We start from the raw sequence: 21,404 nt of genomic DNA on the forward strand, positions 1-21,404 counted from the left end.
GTTCAGTGGCAAGTATTATCCCTAAAATAATTTCCCCCAAATTAGTGCACAGTAAGTGAAATCCTGCCCGGAACCATCTGGAATATGTAAAAATAAGAATCACATCTGATTCTATACAGAATACAGGGTATATTTTTAGTTACAAAGAACTATTGTCAAACATTCTAAGAAAAAAAAAAAAAAGGAGGAAAACATTCTGTACTTTCCAACAAGCCAGGGAACTATTTTCAAAGGTTTTTTAAAGACTATGTGATGTGCTTGTTTTTATTATCATTTGGAGGTCTGCTTTCACAAGATGAAATATAATATTTAGAAGGGGAAAGAGGCTGCTTAGGGAACATCTAAAGCCTGATTGTTGCTTTAATGGCTTAAGTCTCTTTTCATGCATTCAACAAATAATTATTGAGAGTGTGCTCTGGGCAAAGTGTGTATTAAGCCGTCCATGTGTTTATTTATTAAGTGTGGTGAGTTGGCATCTCCTCCGTGTTCAGGGAGGGGCAGTCTTGTGCAGCGCTCTCAAAGGGACCCAAAAGAGTTAATAGATCTCATTAGGTAACATGTGGCATCACCATCCACCCAGTTTTTGGTTGGATGGCATTACCAGAGAGGTCAAGGTCTATGTTTGATTCTTACTTGAAGAGGTTTTCGTCTTGCTCAGCACTTTTGGGTCACAAAGCATGCTTTGACCTAACAATCTAACCCCAGAGTCAAAATCAGGCAATAGGAAATATTAGAGCAAATTTGTTACTGTCACTGATACTGTGTGTTCACACTGTATGACTTCCTATCTGAAAGATGGTACTTTATTTTTATTGCTATCAACTCATTTGTATAGAAGCTCAACAGAAGGTTCCAGTATCTAAAACTTAAACAACCTTATGGATAGAAGAACTAATTCTATATAAGATGTGTTATGTGCCAAGAACTGTTATAAATGCTTTACATATAAGGTTCATTTTAATTTTCATAGATCCCTATAAAGAAGATGCTGTATTATCCCCATTTCACACACCAGAATACTAAGACAGAGAGAGGTTATGTCACTCCCATTGGCTATTAAGTGGCAGAGGTGGCATGGAACTCTAGGCAGTCAGGCTGAAAACCCACTGTTTTCACTCACTGATTAACATACCAAGGATGTTGTCTTTTGTTATTTGAAGATGAAATTAGTTTTTCATTTAAGAAAATTGCGTTGATTGCTGCAACGTATTTTGTAAATAAACTGGCAATGAAATATATGATTTTAAGATTTAGTCAACAGATCTGTGCTGATCCTTTCACTATCCTAGTAATTAGCTCCTTGATGCCTCACGAACTATATCCAGACATTACTCTCTGCAGATGAGCTCAAACTTCTCTCCAGACACTTTCTTCATGGTCTTCTCCCCACTTCCTCCATGTCAATTGGCCTCTTTCCACCTAGTCAATTTAGCCTGAAATCACCTTTCCTTCTTCAAATTTCTATAGCAATTAATGGTAGTGCATTTTTCTGGCTATATATATATATTTTTTTTTAATTTTTTTTTTCAACGTTTTTATTTATTTTTGGGACAGAGAGAGACAGAGCATGAACGGGGGAGGGGCAGAGAGAGAGGGAGACACAGAATTGGAAACAGGCTCCAGGCTCTGAGCCATCAGCCCAGAGCCCGACGCGGGGCTCGAACTCCCGGACCGCGAGATCGTGACCTGGCTGAAGTCGGACGCTTAACCGACTGCGCCACCCAGGCGCCCCATCTGGCTATATATATTAAGAATTATGGCATTTCCTCTATTGTTGACTTGAACTGTTATTGAAATCATTGGTCATGATTTAACTCCTCATGTGTCTTGTGTCTCTTTAATTCTTTTCTAGGACTCTAAGCTCCTTGAGAGACAAAGACCTGGTTTTAAGCCTTAAATAAAAGGTTTTGGTTAGTTTGTATGTATATATTACAGCCATAATCCATCACAAAATAAAACATGAATCCTTCCCAGATTAAGATGAAATGCTGAGGGTCATTAAAAAATATTAAGATGGGTGGCTTTGATTTTAGATAAATAGAATCATCTGCCCATTTAGGAATTGTTCTCTTGTTTTTCTCTGTCTCTCAAGAAATGCTTTTCAATGTCAATTATGCATGAGACAGGGCTAACCTCATTTTATATATATATATATATATATATATATATATATATATATAGGTAAAGATTAATGGTCCTGGATTGCATGGAACACATTGTCTAGTTGGGTTTCTGGATTCTATACCTCTCTATAACGTGTAACTAAGAAGCTTAAGAATTATGTAATAAAAACTAAAATGATCTTAACCATGTGAGACTTTAGAGGAGAAAGTTGGGAGAGAGGCCACTTTGGACTGGGACGCTCAGTCCATGAAAATGGGATTTGAGCTATGTATGTAATGGGAGGTATAAAGTGTGAGGTTGGTCATGCAGAAAACTATCAATATCAGATTTTTAGGCACTGGAAAGTCAGCAGAAATATTATGAGAAGCCTAATTTGGATTGGAGAAAGATTGGAGGCAGAGTATGCAGTAAAGAATTATTAGAAAATATAGATTCAAAACTTTAGAAGTGCCTTACATAGCTAGATCTCATTTAGGGAGAAGAGAAAACTGTGACCCAAAGAGGTAAAGATAATTGCCTAAGAACACAGTGTAAGGCTTTTACTTTTGTTTTCAATTTTTAATTTTATTTCCGGATCATAAATTTGTAATTTTGAACAAATTTTGTTATGCTTTAAATTGAATTTAAAAGAAAAACACTGAGTCAAGGGCAATTCTACCAACTATCAAAGTATATTTTGGGGCTAGAAACATTAAAGGGCATAGTTTTAATGGAACTGATAGGAAAAAAAGCCTCAAGACTTGGCTATGCAGTATGTTATTTGTCTGAGATATTAAAACATCCTTTTACATTTATGGAAAACAGTATGCTAATAAATAACTCCTAGCTCTATTGCATTATTTGACAACCAGTCCCATGTTATTTTCATTACATTAAATGGTAGCAGTAAACATGAAAATGATGTCTCATAATGCATTGATAAACTTTATCATTTTCTTGCTGAATTTATCACTAAGACAGCTCACATCATTTTCACATCATTTAGTAGATTCAACATGTTCTCAAGGCTACTGACATTTCTGTTGGTTTTGAGTGGCTTCTAATGTTTATTTGCACTTGAGTAGGGACTGAAAAATCTCATTAAAAGACAGTTGCTCATTTCCATTAAGGGGCCATGAAATACAGATGGTGATATTTTTTATCTGAGTCCAAGGTGAACAAGAAGAAAGAATACTCATAGATCTGAAATACTGACCCATTTGCTCAAGAAATTTCCTGAGTGGTAATAACTTTTACCTGTTATTTCATTTGTTTTGAAATATGTGATAATTTCCAATGGCCAAAGATGACCAACAGAGAGTGATCTTAAACAAAGACCCGTCGCAATTTAACTTGCTGGAAAAGTATTCCAGAGTTTCTGCAATGTTGTAAAACTCCTTGGATATCATTTAAAGCATAAAATTGTATGAAATTTTATGTTTATGTGTTTATTCATTTATTCATATTTTTATCCGGTGACTGTTTATGGACTGCCTAAATAACTGTGATGTAAGATAAAAAAGTGAAAAATCAAAAAGAGAGAGATATGGATAAAACGTTAATGGAAATAAAAACCCTGCTGCTCTAAGTATTCATGGCTGGAGGCTTAGGGACTTCTTTTCTAAGCTCCTGTGAAACTATGAAAGTCCCTCAATTCTTTCACCAGGCCATATGGAAGTGATCTGGAAGAGTTCATGGACATTTGCAGTGTTGGTACACATCTAAGTGTTAAGTGCACTATTTCAAAGTATACTAGGAAAATGAAGACATTATCAAGGTCAATACTTAAGCTGCTAGCTCACAGTGATTTCTCTCTTTCTGCACATGTCATTGTAGTTAAGATCAAAAGTTTTGCAGTTTCTAGCCAAATTTGAAATTTGGGAGAAATGGTATAAAGATGGTTTGATGAAAATTTGGCCAACTTTGTTTAACTTGAAAATTAGTAACCTTGGACTGGAGTCAAAAAGATGTATGTGTGCATACATACATACAGAATTGTGGGGACTGAAGTCTTGCAGTTTTTATGGAAATGTGGATGAACGTTCTGGGTCTGCAAAGTGCACTAAGCCTCTACCTTCCAAGCAGCTTAATCCAAGAAAACTGTACCCCTAAATCCGTGTGTGTGTGTGTGTGTGTACATGTTTGTGTGTGCGCACACGTGTGCATGCACTTTCCTTAGAGGCATGGTGAGTACTTCCCCTGAGTATCATTGATAAAGGGCTTTACAATATGCTCTGTCAGGTCTAATGCCTTAGGTTGATGACATTTCTGATTTAAATATGATTATTCTGAGAAGATTTTAGAATTTAGTTATGACAAGCCTATTCCACTTTTCCTTCCTTCCTTCCTTCTTCCTCTTTCTCTTTTTCTTTCCTTTCTTTCTTCCTTTTTCCTCTCCCCCCACCTTTTTCTTTTTTATTTACAAAACTTTGCCATAAGGGCATTATGAATGTAGGCAAAGGATATTGTCTAAAGATAAAGCAGGATTAAATTAGTTAAGAAAGACTGTGTAAAGATTAATTTAGTATTTTCTATTCAATTTCTACCTTATTATTATTCAGACATTTAATCCAGAAGTTGTTTGGGAACGTAAATTATCATTATTTTGGTACTTTACTGTATTTATTATGTAAAAACAGTCACCAAATGAAACTTTTAATGTACCAAAAATTATACAGAATGTATGCATCACAGAAATTATTATTGAATATATTTATGGAAGTAATCATACTATGTACTATGTGCTATTGGGGCATACCCAAGGACAATCGGAAATTTCTGGACTGCTGTAAAGTACTTATCTTTTGTTTAAAAATCAAGATTTTTAGTTACTTTCAATACTTTTAAAAGGCTATACCCAATACATAGATAAATTAGATTTGAATACAAAGTGAGGAAAATTTTACCTCAAATTTTTCTTAGTACTTTGCCATTAATTTGAGAAATGAAAATCAAAAGACCATGTTTACTATTATAATAAAAATATTTATTATAAAAATGGTTACATCTCATTGTACATAGAAACAAAAACACAATTTATACATCAATAACTTAAGTGGGCCTGAACATTCAGTATCCAACTGCTAGAATCCTAAAGTTCTTCCGCAGATTTTACAAATACCAATGTAGACTGTTTCTATTTCATAGAACTCCATTTACCCAGTTGATGTTATTGAGATATTAACATTTTTTTCTCTAGTATTTTAAAGATAGTTCACAGTGTTTGGGTTAATTAATCAACTGCTTTAAATCTTTGGTAAATACAAGTATTTATATGCAACGTTTAAATTTCAGTGAGTAAAAACTGAAAAGTCAAATAACCTATTGTAAATAGTTTTGTGTAATCGATAAATGCATGAGCCAGAGTCCCACCATCAAGAAAAGTTGCTATGCAGGACTTCTCATGATAAGTCTGACATCCACAACAAATTGTTTGAGGCCCTTTTGGCCACTACAAGAAACACCACAACTCTAGGCCACAAGAAAATTACACAAAAATGTTAAATTCAACATATACAAACAGTACCGATTATTTAACAATGCAGAAGATTCTATATTTTTCTCTAAATCCCGGTTTATACATCAATTTGAACAGGTGAGTTTATTACCTCATTAAAGCCTATTATCTCACAAGAGTGAGAGAACCATTTAAAGAAGCCATTGTGTTTTGAAAGACATCCATTCATCCTCTTGCCAGTAATTTATCTATGAAAATATAGATAATTTCTTGAAATAATTTGTAGGGAAAAAAGCAAGATGCCTGTCTTCTGTTTCCTTCCTTCCTCCCTTTCTTTTCTCCTTCCCTCCTTCTTCCTTCCTTCTTTCCTTCCTTCCTTCCTTCCTTCCTTCCTTCCTTCCTTCTTTCCTTCCTTCCTTCATTTTTCCATTCTTTTTGTGGGAGTTATACAGTAGACTGGCCTGTCAACCTACATATTATATTTGAGCTTCACAAATTTCCATATGCATTACAACTTTCATTTATCAGCCCTCTCTCAATGATTCAAATGAAAGCATCCGGGCATGAAAACCTCTTACTCCCAGGCTATTTGTTAAAAATATCCTAAAAAGTATTTAAATTCTAATGTTCTCAAACCATTTGAAAATTAGAAATTGTTTTTATAGACATAGTAATGCAGGAGTGTAGAGGATATAATTAAATATAACAAAAATATATCTTGTTAAGCCTAGAAAATGGATACCATCATTGGATTACCACCACTACAGGGTAGAGAACAGCCCTTGCTACCGAGTTAGGTTCTGAATGCATGATTTCTTTCTCTAACATTGGCTTTTCCAACCTACCATTTCATTTAAAAATAAAGCAAGGTGAGAGATATCGTTGTTATCACTTTGGCAATTCTCCTCCCCTGCTAATTGCCGACATCCTGAATTCAGTGCATATTTTAAAACTCACTCAAGACTAGGCAGGCACCTGGCAATATCGTGTTGTTCACTTATTACATGAAGTGTGAACAGGAAAGCAGCATAATGAAGACACTATATTTATCAGAAGAGGTTTTCTTCTGAGATTTTTACACGGGCCCAATGCCTTGGCTGCAACTTTGAATGAAATGTCTTGATTCTTTCTTCCTCATTCAAATAACGTTCAAAGTAAATGTTATTTAGTCACCAGCTTACCCCCACTGCAGCGCATAGAAATGTGTGAGATGTACATTTACGTACACGTCTAATCTCATAGCCTAAACTACGCCCCAGCCCTTTGATGGCAGGGGAATACTGGCATATTGACATTCGGTGTGCAATAAATACCAGTGTCTTTTGCCATCAACCAGAGGCCTAAATATCAGTCTATTGAAACTGTTAGCTTATATCTTCACTTCACTCTACTCCCATTCTTGTTGATAAAGACATGGACACTTGAGGCTTTCTTCTGCTTCAGGATTTGATATAAGCTCATACGTTAGGCTACATTAAAAGAATAGAGACTGGCCATCTGTTAATGCCTACGTTACGCTCTCCTGGGTCACGGAAACAGTTGTTCCTCTTTGCACCACTGTTGTGACCAAGGGGTTGCTTTTGTTTGTTTTTGAGGAAACAGGAGTTCACACACAAACACTCAAGAAGCAGCACTGGCATAGGCCCACTTTGATCCCTTAGAGTGTCCTGAGTGTCCCTTTTCACAGAGCCATTTTCTCTTTTGCCAAGTTCCTTGGTTCCTTGCTTGGGATACACCAGTCATCAGCCTCAATGCTCATCTGATAATGTTTGAAGGCTGATTTGTTAAAGACGGGGAGTTTTTCTACAGACTCTGAAGATAAGGCCTGAAAGAAGACAGGGAAGAAAAATCAAACCAAAGAAGTTATTCATGGCATAATTTGTATTTGAAGTGATTATTCAAAATTACTCAAACATTCAAATATATCCCTTTGATTGATTCAGTAATAACACACCACAATCAGTAGTATGCTAGGCGTGTATAAAAGAAAACTAAAAAAAAGCAAATGTTATTTCTACCCTATAGGGGCTGAAACAGTATATATACAATTATAAATTGGGGAACAGAATTTGTATTCAATATTTACACATGCCCCTTGTTTGGATATTGCCGATGTGATAGAGCTGAATAGCAAAGCTCTTCTTTCTTTACAAAAACCTTTGTATGTGTGATAGAGCCCTAATCTGATACAATTAATTTATTAAAATCTGAGACTATAAATCTATGATCTCTTAATCTTTCCCAGTACTTTGAAGACTTTTGCTCATTTAAGAAATGAATACATTAACTATTTCAGGTAGTCAAAGTCCTCTTGGCAAATAATTCCCTTGCACAAAATGGGAGCCTGCAAGCTTAATGTTTTAGTCGCTAAAATCTGTAAATACATGTTCAGTCAAAACAGTTGGAAAATGATTAACGAATAAGGGCAGTGACCTTAACAAATAAATTGAGGCTTTATCAGAAATAGAAAAAAACATGTACCAAGTTTTAAAGTTTAATCAGGAAATGCCAGACATCCCACTGACAGCTTGTGAGCAGTTAGTTTTTCCTTCCCTGGATTTCTAATAAGGTCAGCTTAACGTCTTCGGTATGTTGATATCAGTTGTTTTCTAGGCTGGAACATTATTAGCATATACTCCCCACTATTCTCACAGATGCCAAAAGGTGTTGATTTTAAAAATTCACATGAGCATCTCCTCATTTGGAAGCTTGCATGCTTCTTGAGAAATAATTTTGCTTCACTTGAGGCAGGGAGCCTGGTCCCACTTCCAGTTTGGTAAGTTACCATAGTAAATTTTAAATTGTATATCTACACATACCAAACAGAAAATAAAATGACTTGTAGTCATCATTATTTGCTTTAACTCAGTTTGGGGTATTTACTGTGGACCATGGAACTCGGGCCTGTAAAGGAGGCATTGTTTTCAGAACTATGATTGTTTCTATTGCATTTAAAGGATACCTTTAGGTAGACGATGGCATCTGTTCCATATCCTGACAAAGAGTAGAGATTCAGATCTCCTTGAAAGTACTTGGCATAGAGACGAGAAATTGGCAAGCCGTAACCAAAACCAGCCTAGAGGGGAAAAATCAGTTATTGGCAAAGAAGTGTACCTGATCACTGAAATACAAAATGGAGGGAGGAGTTATCCTCCCCGAAACTGATGTTCTAGAACCTAGATAAATATTTTCTGCTTCCAATCAGACACCTCCTGTAGAATTGTTTTACCATTTTCAGCTTGCTGTATCATTCTTCCTCAAACCCCCCATGCCCAATTTAACTAAACTGACTAACTTGACTAAACACGTCCTTGTAATCCTTGCTTTACATTTAGGACTGAGTGGCTGGGATGAACTTAGTCATTTAATCGGTCTTACCAAAGGAGCATTCCGGGAATTATCCATCACAGGCGTTGGCGCAGTGGAGTATGTGTAACTAAAGAGGCGGTCGATGATCCTCAGGGGAACACCACCTCCTCTGTCTGAAATCTTAAGCAAACAAACAAGTCACCAAAGCTATACATTAAAAACAACGTGCATTTATCTATAGAAAAGTATTTTTTCCTTCATTTAAAAATCACCTGGTATACACGACTTTGATCTGTTGCCAAAAGCAGAGAGCTTGATTGTTACGGACACATTTTTACTTGTCTCAAGAGAGACTCAAAAGAAACACAGAGAATGGTTACCTTAATTGTAAGGTCTTCTTTTCCCAAGACAACAATCACTTCAATTGGTGTAAGGGAAGGCCAATTTTCCTGGTGTTCAACTGTCGCTCTCATTGCATTCTAAGGAAATCAAAACCATAAGGAATTCAATGGCAGAAGAATGAGAAACAATAAATAACTGTTTTTTATGTTTAAAATAAAAGCAGCACAGAGGGCAATTCAAAGTTCCTATTTTTTTTTTAAGTTAGTAGTAAAACAGCTCTGTAAATAGCCATTTATGAATGTGTCATGCAGGATGTATAATGAAAAATATTCATTTACCATGTAATATAGCTCCTGGGAGTAATGTCTAATGGAAAAACAATTCTGCTAGCTGTCAACTTCTTATTTGTAAGCTTAATTTAAATGTAGAAATTGGTTTTTATAGTCCATTTCCTGGCTCTCTCTTTTTTGTCTTTCCATTACATTTTACATCCAAGCACCAAAGACTATTACATAACAAATGAACAGTGAATCATTGAACCAATTTATTGGCTTTTATAAAACTTGCTGGGAAAGGTTGTTACTATTTAAAAGGATAGTAAATAATTCTAAATTAAATTTCAATTTGCATTTGATTATCATCTTAACTTTTACCAATGATGGCAAAATAACTCTAGGAGTTGGACTATTCAATTTAAAAATAAATGAAATTAACGAAAAAAGCATCTTTTGGCCTTCAACAGAAGAAGAAATTCAAACAAGTTTTCAGACAAATGCATGAATCTCAGGCAGATAAAGTTTTGGTTTATTTCACCCATTTTCCTCTCTAACCTTTTTGTAGTACATTATCTGCTTTCTGGTTTGTATATAATAGCAAGTTCTAATCATTAGCTGAAGTAAAAGAAAATAGATCAGATGTTTGTAGTACAATCGATACCTCATTGCACTAACATTAGAATAAGGTAGGAAACAGTGAGTCTGAGAAAAGCTGTATCAGAATTAGAGGCAAATTTCACTTTTTTTAGGCTTCCTCCTCTGTCAGTCCAAGGGATTCTTGAAAAACATCACGGAGCTTTTTTTCGGTGTGAGCACAGTTTTAATTCGATGTTAAAACCCAGGACAGGATTTGATCCATGGTATCGGGCTACCCCAGACCAGTAACATTCACATCCTTTGCGAGCTTGTTAGAAATGCAAATTCTCAGATATACAGAATCGCAATATCTGGGGCTGAGGCTAAGAATCTGTGTTTTAACAAGGTTTCCAGATGATTCTAATGCATACTGAAGTTTGACAAGCATTGAACCACAGTCTTGCTATTGAAAGTGTGGAGTGTGGACCAGCAACATCACCTGTTGGCTTATTAAAAATTCTAAACCCCATAACAGTTCCACTGAACCAGAATTTGCATTTTTTTATCAGAAAATTTTTTTAATGTTTATTTTTGAGAGAGAGAGAGAGAGAGAGAGAGGCAGAGAGAGAGAGAGAGAGAGGGAGACACAGCATCTGAAGCAGGCTCCAGGCTCTGAGATGTCAGCACAGAGCCCGACGCAGGGCTCTGACTCAGGGCTCTGACTCACGAACCGTGAGATCATGACCTGAGCCCAAGGATGCTTAACCAACTGAGCTACCCAGGCGCCCCCAAAATTTGCATTTTTAACAAAACCCCAGGTGATTCATATGCATGTTAAAGCTGATCATGGAAGGAACTGCCTTCCCTGCCTTCTGAGTATATTCCAGACTCAGGTTGGAGCCCTGCCATGTCTGGATTTGGAGCTGGAGTGTCCTGTGGGGGTGAAGGTAACAAGGCCTCATTCACTGGAACATTTACCCAATGACCTTCCTTAACAAATGCATGAATGACTAGTGCTTTGTTGGACACCTGAGAAAATAATAAGAACAGGGAGCACTAAAGACATCGTGAATCATATTGTGCATTCTCAAGTACGTTTTAATGTTACAATGAACTGCATGTGCCCTTTCAAACATTAACTGGAGCTTCCTTCTGCTAGGAGTACTGAATCATGTTCGGGAGAAGGCAGTGATGCTTCCATTGAGAGGGAAATGATAAAGGAAATAAAAATGTAACCTGTGAATTAAAAATAAAAAAACCCCACAAAATTGAAATTATATTGTGAAGTGTCATACCTTGAATAGTTCAAAGAGCATATGATGAAGGTGAGAAGGTACATACACAATGTGAATTGGCTGGCCTGGAAATTTCCCTAGAAAAAATTTAAACTCATTTAAAATCAGCAAGCAAATATTTCATTAAAACAAACTTCCATATCTATGCGAATTAACAGATACCCCTTATTCTCAAGATTAGAATACTCCCCATCTTTCTGTACTCCGAAACTCTCCCCAAGAAGCTTCCCTCTTAAACAGTAAACACAACTGTCTTATTTTCAAAATGCTATTACAGTTGCTGTCTTGTGCTCTATGATTAAGTTTTTGCATTTCTCTAACAATGTATAAAGTCAGATGAAGTGTGTCACAAGGGTGATTATGAAATTAGATTATGTAGATTATTTGTTTCTGCTTTCATAACTTTTGTACTGGGAAATTTCAGAGTTAAAATTATATGCATTTTAAGAAAGAAGAAAAAAATAAATATGTCCATAGCATAACATTGAAATTAATGTTAACTATAATTTTCATATTTTATGGGAAACAGCATATCTGATTATTCTTGATCTTTATCACCCAAACATTAAATCTTACAGGCAAAATATGCTTACATTTCACCGAGAGGTTAAAGAAAACAGAGAAACAAAAACCTCATAATACTGTTTGAGAAGAAAAATAAAAGTATTATTCTCTGGTGTTCCAGGCCTTGGCAAAGTCTGAATCAGAAACAGAATGTCTGGCACAATTCCCTCTTTATTTGATCAAACAGTTCAAGAAGTTTATCTACAAGTATTATGCAACAGTGCTGTTAATGCTTAGATGCTTAAAGGTATTTTTCAATCTTTATTTGTATTCCTATTTTTAATTCAGCAATTATATTTACATATCCCCAGTCCATAAGTTAGGGCACTTTTAATTCCAACAACTTAATTTTTACTGTTTTTCTTTAAGAAGCACCATGGGATAAGCTAAAAACAGAGCCTGACATTCATCATATTATCACTTCAAGGTAGGAAGACCCTGTCTTTTCAGGTGCCCTAGAGTTGAAGTCACTGAAGTATGCTTTGCTTCCAAAACAGTGGTGTATACTTATAGTGCAATTAAAATAATTTTATTTTTAATTTAAAAACATTTTTAAAAGAACATTTAACATGAGATCTACCTTCTTAAATATCTAAGCATACAACATAGTATTGTTAACTGTAGGCATGGTGTTGTACAGCAGATCTTTAGAACCTACTAATCTTATGTAACTGAGATTTTACACCCATTAAATAGCAACTCCCCATCTCCCCCAGCCCCCAGCCTCTGACAACCACCATTCAACTCTCTGCCTCTCAGAGTTTGAATATTTTATATACCTCAGATAAGTGGAATCATACAGTATTTGGCCTTCTAGGACTAGCTTATTTCTTACAGTAAATTTAAAGTGTTTTCCCCCCAATCTTATGAGTAACTTCTCCAGGAGGATGCATCCACAACCAGTGGTTCCTCCTATTTCTGGCCTCCCCGACTCCTATATTCTGTAATAAGCTATCTTTTTGATCTAAGATACTGGAACTTTGTGGCTACTCTAAATCTTAAATTATTTGTTTAAACCATTCTTCTTTATGAATCAGCAGCAGCAACTGAATATGCTCAGTTGGAACTTTCCAGTTGAGATAAAGAGAACCGTGGCTTCAAAAAAGAAGCGTACAAATTCTAGACAAGTTCAGAAGGGAGAAAAGCAACACAGAAGTTGCTCTGTATTTACAAGAAGTAATCATACTGGGAGAGTAGTGAATTTTCTATAAATTAAAATATGTTTTATTTATAGCTTACCATTCACTTGTGTGAGTTTTAATTCTGGTGATGTTAAATAATACTGGTCACAAAGCATCTTTGAACATTCAAAGGCATCTGAAATAGAAGGTTTTTTTCATAATGATGAAATACACTTATGCCAAGTAAAATTTTCATGTACTCTTTTCATGTAATCTTTCATGTAGTTAGTTGTGTACTACCCTGTACCCTAAATATCTGAAATGTTCTTTAGAGTACGTGTTTATTTACCTGAAAAAATACCTTTTAAATATTTGATTGAAGAAAAAATTAAGGCAGTGGTTAAGTTATAGCTGTAGCAATAGGATTATGCCCACTTCGGAGATCAAATAAATATAGAAGAATATGGAAATTAGCCATTCATGTTTGGATTTTTATAATTTTATAAATGAATGTTTAAACCCCTGACTTTCCAAAGCAAATGACCTTCATGACAGTATTTATAAAATATAAATGGAACACTCTGAATACAAATTCATTCACAAAGTCACCTTAACTATAGACATGTCAATCATATAGCATGTATTTTTAATCAGAGGAATATAGAAATCTAGAAATTACCTTGGACCACAGCTGCCACGTCACAGTTTGGATCAATGCTTCCAATGTGACTTGGGTTTCCTGTCTGTGAGTCACTAAATATAAGAACTGTTGACAAATAAGAACAGTTGTTATAAACATCAGGATAGTAATGATTAAAGCTACCGTTGTAAACGAATGTGAGCCCCTGAATAACAGAACATCTGGTTGGGGTCTAGCTTATATTCTACACCCATCTCCATATGCCATGAACATGATGAACTAACTTACTGTGTTGGTTCATCAGCATCCGGGTAGAAATACGGTTCATATAAAATCGATCCAAGAAATACTGAAGATTTTGATTGGTGACTGGGTCAACTGTACAGGCATCTTTATATTCTATGATTCCTTGTGCCATTGTAGGAACCACATTGTGGTGTCTATTTCGAACTGTGATGAGAGTATCTACAAAACTAAGCCAAAACACATGAACAGTTAGTGAAAGTTCAAATAAGTTTCTTTCACTTATAGTCCTTAGATTATTTCAAAGAAAGCTAAAGCTTTTTGTAAGTACCCATCTAACAAACTAAAATGATAAAATGTTTGGATGAAGTTTTATTAAGGCTCTCACTACAGATTCTTTGACTATGTACAGGAAATAGTATCACAAACAGATTTATTTGGCTTCTAACTTACATGTAAACGTACCAGCTTTCTAACTGGTGAATTCATTCTAAGAGTTCCTTATGCATTATCTTTAAAAAATAATAATTAAAAAATAATTACTATGAAGGAGGATTCTAGAGTGCCACTGTGGAAAAAAACTTTTGAATTTTCTTGTCAGATTTATAAAAAGATTCTTCTTTCTTATTCTTACAGTCAGAAACTGTCAGTGACTCTGAAAGGAAGTGTCCAATCTCCCATGACAATGACATTTATTAATATTATGCAATACTAAATCCACCTGCAAATGCCATCATCAGACTAAATTTATAGTAAAAATAGAATTCCTTAAAAATAAAAAGTTCTCCGCACTTGTTCGTACTCAGCATCATTTTCAATGCTATCATTCTTTATCAATTTTAAAAAACCAACAAGCCCAAACTTGTCATTTGTAAAGGGGAGATTATTTGTCATTCAGAGTTGTAGTTCCTTTAATTTATGTCTAAAAAAAAAAATCTTAGGAGTATGTCTGGAAATAGCCAAAGTTTTAGACTTTTATTCCAATGCATAGAACTTACTCTGATAATGCTTTCTGGTCCTCTGGGCTTTTCTCATGGAATTCTACCAAATCCATCAGGCTCTGGATATACCTATAAAGTGACAGGTGTGCTTTAAGTTTCAAAATTGAGCAGTCAGATACAAGTGGCTAACTCATTTCAAAATGACTTTCAAAAAGAGAAAGAACTATGTTTAAAATTAAAACTTTCAGGGCGCCTGGGTGGCTTGGTCGGTTAAGCCTCCGACTTCGGCTCAGGTCATGATCTCGCGGGTCCGTGAGTTCGAGCCCGGCGTCGGGCTCTGTGCTGACAGCTCAGAGCCTGGAGCCTGTTTCCGATTCTGTGTCTCCCTCTCTCTCTCTGCCCCTCCCCCCATTCATGCTCTGTCTCTCTCTGTCTCAAAAATAAATAAAAAATTAAAAAAAAAATTTTAAATAAATAAATAAAATTAAAACGTTCTTTCAAGACATCTGGAAAACAATATAATTAAAAAAAATATGAAGTTACAACTTTAACGTTCAACTTTCTAACGTAAAATTTATATTTCTTTAATCATTCCAAATCAGTAGTCAGTTTTTTGTTTTATCTGACAAATGTTTTCTTTTTCTATTGCATTTAGAAATAACTTTTTAAGGAAGACTTCCGTCCTATTTTTTCCCACTATATTCATTCATAGGTGAGTAGAAGTCATGAAAGTCAGTAAATACTACAGATTTAATATGAGTTTCAAATGGTAATTTTTAATATGTGTTTCAGATTATAATTGCTTAATAATATAATATAATATAATATAATATAATATAATATAATATGCATTTCTTGAATCAATGAACAAAAAGCTGTGCAGTCAGTGGATCAGAGTGATGTAAGGTGACTGTCTGCATACCTTGGTCCTGTTCTCTGAAAATCTTTTCCTTTGGGTGATTTACCCTCTCCAAGCCTCAGTATCCTTATCTTTAAAATGAGTTGATAATAACACACTTGCTAAGTGCTGCCTGTGTGCCAAGTACTGTCTTAAGTACTTTAACGAATTAGCTCATTTAATTTCATTCACATATTCCTTTGAAGCATATACTTTGTTTTCCTCTATCACAGATGGAGGAATTAAGGCATAGAGAATCCTGAAGAGGCAGGATTTGAACCCAAAGCCTGCTGTTAATCAGTTTGTGAGTAACAAAGATTAGACCCTCTAAGTAGTAGTCATTCCTGTCTGTTTCTCAAGTAGGATTTCTTTTGCAATATCAAACCCTGTCTTTTACTATTTAAAATACAATTATATTGTGAAATTATGTACTTTTTCAGGATAAAATGTCTGTTTATAGCTATATAACTGTCCTTATGATAACTTACTCTGAATTACTAAAAAATCTTTACATCTTTCAAAAATAGTTACTGTTCAGACCACCTGTTTTCCAATTATGATGTTAATAAATTATAAGAATTCATACTCAGATACTTGTCTTCAAAACAGAGACTGTTTTGGAATGATTGACCACTTACCAGCTTTTAACTAATTGCACTGAAGAGGTATTAACTAATCGATCAGGGAGGATGTCAATTTCCTTCAGGATATTGGCTAGCCTCACAGGCAATTCTTGTCGCAAAAATGCAAAGGAAGTTCTTTCACATGCATTTTCAGAACCTGTAATAAATAACATTTATTTAGTTTTTGGAGAAAAGTAGATCCAAATGATACATTTGAATAACATTAACTATCCAATATTGAACACACACACATCATACAATTATAGTTCACCCTCAGTTGGGTTATTATTTACAGGTAATTCAGAAGTAAGTATCTCCTTCTTCATTGTCTTTTTCTTTACTTTTTTTTTTTTAGATGACCAATATGAGAATTATTGTTTTCTTTTTTTGAAAGAGGATTAATTTCCATGAAGTCAGAATATACTGTAGCTCAGTCAACACCATGTTAACCAGACAACTTGGTTCAGAGAGTTCTAGATATGAAATTGGAGCAGAGGGATAAGAGGGTGGATAAGAGTCATGATGTTTCCAGATTAGTATTAAATAATATCACATTTAAATCCTTGAAATTTTCTTCATAAGATTACTGCAGAAAGTTTGCAAACATTTTTGGCAGTAATGCAAATATATGGAAGAGACAAATTTGTCAGCAATGCAGAGATATGTATATACCCTGTGAACGGGTGGAAGGTGGTTAAGGGCTAAAATTTCAATTAACTTGAGGCTACTTTATAACATTAGGAATCTTCTCCAAAAAGTATTATGTTGTGGAGGAGGGGATAAAGTTTTTAATCCATTGTGAAATGGTGACTGAAAGCAAAAAGTATTTTGACTGGAAGGTTTGGACGGAAAGATGAGCTCAAACCATCCAGTATCAGCGGGTCAGCAAGTGGCCTTCACCTGTAGGCACAAAGTGTCAGAAATAAGACAGATCTAGGAAAGGGCAGGGTGCACAGGCGTCGAGGCTCCAGGGTTCAGCAAGATTGGGGACCCCAGTTATTTTAAGCAGTGAGCCCAGCCCTCCCTGCACAAGGGCTGAAAGTTAAGGCAGCTCCCCAACCCCAGCGCCCCCACCCAGCCCTACTTCCCAGCTCACCAAAGTCCAGGAGCTGCTTCATGGACAGTGGGGACGGACTGTAGCGCGAAAAATGCTCGACCTCGCGGGGCACCAGGCTGGCGCCGCTCAGCGAGCCGGCGCTGCGCATCACGAAGCGGGCCGCTTTCATCTTGATGCCCACCCTGCCTGGCGAGCGCTGGGGCTGGCTTAAGGGACGTAGGCTGAGGAAAGCAAAACCAGGGACCGAGGAGGGGGCGGTGCGCGTCTAGGGAGAGAGGACTGGCTTGTGCACCTGGCCTGGGCTGAGTTTCGGGGGGTGCTTCCGAGTGGAGGTGGCCGGCTGTGAGTCGGAGGAAAGCGAGCGGCTGGAGACTCAAGTTCGCGTTTGGCCACCACCCGCCGCCTCCCGTGGTTTTATTTGTGTCCCCACACGCTCCCCCCAATTCCAAAGGGGAGGAGTCACTGGGACTTGGAGACGCGTCCAGAACTGGGGCCGTGCCAATCAGCTCAGATAAAGAACTTTGGGCCCCGCCCCCGGCCGCGGGGTCCTGTCGGTGGAGAGACCTGGCACCAGTACCCGAGGCTGTGAGGAATAAGTGGGGGGAGGAGGAAAGGTGAAGCAGACATTTGGAGGTACTTGGGGTCAAGATCATCAGCCCCTTGGGACAGGGTCGCCGATCGCGTAGGCTGGGGACCCGCCCAGACTCGTCCTTGTTTACAAGTGGGAGGCTGTCTCAATGTCACGCATTCTTGGCCAGAAACTATTTCCAAGAATCTGGGCTCCGGGATGTGATTGGTTCCTGCTCAGAGCGGGCTTCTACAGTAGCCAATCAGCTGCACTCAAAAGTATGAGCTTCTCTGCCTAGAAGAAATAAATAGCCTAAAGAGTTCTTCCAGCTTTTTCTCCAGGAGCAAAGGGTGCAAGTCAGGAACTGAAAGTTCCTTTTGCTGGGACTCGGACTTGAGTAACTGTCCCAAATACCTTTTTTTTTCTTATGGCCATAAAAGGCCATCAATTTGTTTTTCTCCAGTAATACATTGTCTTCATTAGGTTTAACTCTCTTCATTAGGTTTAATGAAAAACAAAGTTAAAAAGGGATCAATATGTCAGTTTAACTTGCCTTCTTCTACCACCAGAGAATTTGCTCACTCTGACCTCCTGTACAGAATGTCCTTAATCCAAATCTTCGCCTAAGACATTCTTTTCTACTCTTAAATGTCCAGCACAAACTATGTGCTGTGAGAGATCTTTCCTGATTGCCTCTCTTCCATCCTTCTCCCACTATGGACGTTGTTACTTCTGTCATTATATTGTAACTACTTATGCTATTATATTGTCTTCTCTGAACCCCCTTCCCTGTAGAAGATCAGGGTTCGGACCAAGTCTGATGCTCTCTTTGTGATTCCTACCCTGCTTATGCCTACTCAAGCTTAAACAGTTTTGGAAACACAGGGGAAGCTCCAAGTTGCATCTACACTTGGAGATAGGTTTTTGCTTTGTTTTGTTTTTGTTTGTTTGTTTGTTTTTTAAAGTAGGCTTCATACCTAGCAGGGAGCCCAAAGCAGAACCTAAATTCACCATCCCAAGACCAAGACCGGAGCTGAGATCAAGAGTCCGACACTTAACCAACTGAGTCACCCATCTGCTCCTGGAGATAGGTTTTTGTACTCTGAGTCCTTTATTCCATATTTGTATAGCTGGAGAAGCCAAAAGAGAAAGAGAGAAAAAAAAAAGGAAAAAAGAAAAATAAAACAAAAACCATGTTCAAGAAGCCAGACAATGAAGTAAAACTCTCTGTGATGAAGCAAGTAAATTTAAGGTAAAAATCCCCCCTGGATTACATCCTAAGAACAGAAGTAAAAGAATGCATTTGCTTTTCTTCCCATGTATGTGGGATTTGGAATAGGCAAAAATGTATATTATAAAGAATTATACTCTTTATTTGCAGAGGAAAGGCAATGGGAATGGTATATGACAGGCAAGTCTAATTTAGGAAATCCCCACTGAGTGCTCCCCTGGCTTACCCAGCACTACCCTCCTGTGTGTTGTGGGATGATTAAAGATCAGGGGAAGTCGTATGATGGCTCAGGGCTAAGTGTGTACTGAGGTCACCAAACTTTTGTCTCCATGTCATCCCATCCAATAATATTTACCAGGTTACTCACACAGTGCATTACATTCTTCTATGTCATTTCTCTATGATAGAAACTGTTATAATTGGCAACATTTATGATAACTGGGTTGGAATAGCCTGGTAAAGTTGTTTACACAGTTGGCTAAGATGCTATGTATTACCATGATTACAGAGTGTCCTGGAAAGACACTGGCACTTGTATTCTCTGGCTGACCACAGATCCTGGAGGTTATCCAGTGGCTATGGAAGTAAAGGGAATTATTATTTGAGGGCAATGGGGATGGACAGATTTGTGCATTCATTCAAGTAAAGGTAAACCGTGAGAGGACTGTCAAATGATTTGGTGCTAATGAGCAGGGGGAGAGTGCCAAAGCTTCCCCCTTGTACGCAGTGCTGAACACAGCATCCCTGCTTGATGCACCTGATTCCTGAAATTTTCAGAAGTATGCTTATATAGCATCAAGTTAATTCTATTCAGCTTGCCCAGCAAAATCTAATAACATGAGGCCACTGGTAGAGATTTAAGAATGCAAGCCACACTTTTGTCAGAGGGCTAGACATATGGAATTTGACAAAATGCTTCAAGACTCTTAAAGAGATGCCTTTTCAATTTTTTCACTTCTAGGGACATATTGCACTGGAGCATTTAAATATATATATGTATATACATATATTTGTATATATGTATATATATGATATATAATTATATTAATGTGTAATATGTATTTAATATATTTTAAAGATATATATCTATTTAAAAAGAACTTGTGTGTATGCATACATATATAATAGAATATATATACATATAGAGGGAGAATATATATAGAATATTTAAAGTTAAAAAACTAACAGCAGATCTGGAGAAATGATTTACAAAATATGTAAGAGACAAATGATTAATTAACAAATGGCTGTTTCAGCAAAGAATAAAATAGTCATGTTCTATTCTTTCATGGAGATTACAGATCTGTGGTAAAAATAGGCATTAAAAATCAAATGGGCTAGAAGCATATGCATAAAATTAGAATGAGGGCTATGAAGAAAATGCACATGAAAAATATAATGGGTGGAGCTATCTTAGATTTGGTAGGCAAGAAAAGTCTCTTTGACAAAGTGATAATTATAGGAGATTGAACAGTCTTCTTTTGGGGAATGAGAAGGGAATATTGGTGAAAGCATATTGATGAAGAGATTGGGGAAAGCAAGGCTTAAATCACCATTTGGTCTGTGATGTTTCTTGTAATTGGTATTTTTAGAGGCTCCTAGTGCCAGGAGCTGGACTAGATGCTTTGGTTGGTGGGAAAACATCTTCTTTCAAGTTTCTCAGGCTAATAATGGGTGATGGAAAGCAATGGCCAATTAAAAAACATTTTTTTTTTATTCACGGGACTTTCATTTAATCCTCAGAGCAAAAAAAATTACAATTAAATGCATTTAAAAATAGTTTATAAAAGAGATTTGATCAATGTGTCATGTTAATGGTGATAATAATGGTGCTCAGGTGTGTACGGAAGTAAGATTATGTTAGGGATCAGAAAACGCCTCTTCTAAGAACTGGCTTTGGAGGTGGCTTGAGAAACATGAGCAAGATTTGCGCAAATTATTGGTAGACAGTGAGGAAGGATGTCTAAACCTAAGCAAAAGCACAGATGTGGGAGCTAGGGATATAGTGGAGAAATAATGACTAGTTTGGTCTAGCTGCCATCTTGAGTACCCAAAGGAAGGAGGAAATGGGAGCTTAGGGTTATATCATGAAAGCCTTAAATACTGGTATGAAGACTTTGAGATTCCCAAGGTAGGCAACATTGGAACTGTTGGGGCTCAA

The 21,404-nt window shown here is 36.6% G+C and overlaps 1 protein-coding gene across 1 annotated transcript; it reads right to left on the reverse strand.

Annotated features, from left to right (window-relative positions):
• Positions 1 to 5,067: 5,067 nt before the first annotated feature.
• PDK4 (pyruvate dehydrogenase kinase 4) lies at positions 5,068 to 17,852 on the reverse strand. Its single transcript, XM_003982778.6, has 11 exons — positions 17,484 to 17,852; positions 16,403 to 16,544; positions 14,924 to 14,995; positions 13,971 to 14,155; positions 13,722 to 13,808; positions 13,161 to 13,238; positions 11,358 to 11,434; positions 9,250 to 9,348; positions 8,939 to 9,049; positions 8,523 to 8,636; positions 5,068 to 7,385 (listed from the first exon to the last, which is right to left on the reverse strand). The coding sequence occupies exons 1-11, from the start codon at positions 17,611 to 17,613 to the stop codon at positions 7,242 to 7,244; spliced, it is 1,239 nt and encodes a 412-aa protein (XP_003982827.1). The 5' UTR covers positions 17,614 to 17,852; the 3' UTR covers positions 5,068 to 7,241.
• Positions 17,853 to 21,404: the final 3,552 nt, after the last annotated feature.

This window comes from Felis catus, chromosome A2 (assembly GCF_018350175.1).
Source record: "Felis catus isolate Fca126 chromosome A2, F.catus_Fca126_mat1.0, whole genome shotgun sequence".
NCBI classification, from domain to species: domain Eukaryota; kingdom Metazoa; phylum Chordata; class Mammalia; order Carnivora; family Felidae; genus Felis; species Felis catus.

What these genes read in the sequence shown, in the direction of transcription:
- PDK4 (XM_003982778.6), bottom strand. Translation starts at nt 17,613, where the DNA reads ATGAAAGCGGCCCGCTTCGTGATGCGCAGCGCCGGCTCGCTGAGCGGC. An exon ending in ATTCCCGGAATGCTCCTTTG is followed by an intron (nt 8,637 to 8,938) that starts GTAAGACCGATT and finishes TTTCCCCTCTAG; the next exon opens with GCTGGTTTTGGTTACGGCTT. An exon ending in ATGCCATCGTCTACCTAAAG is followed by an intron (nt 7,386 to 8,522) that starts GTATCCTTTAAA and finishes GTCTTCTTTCAG; the next exon opens with GCCTTATCTTCAGAGTCTGT.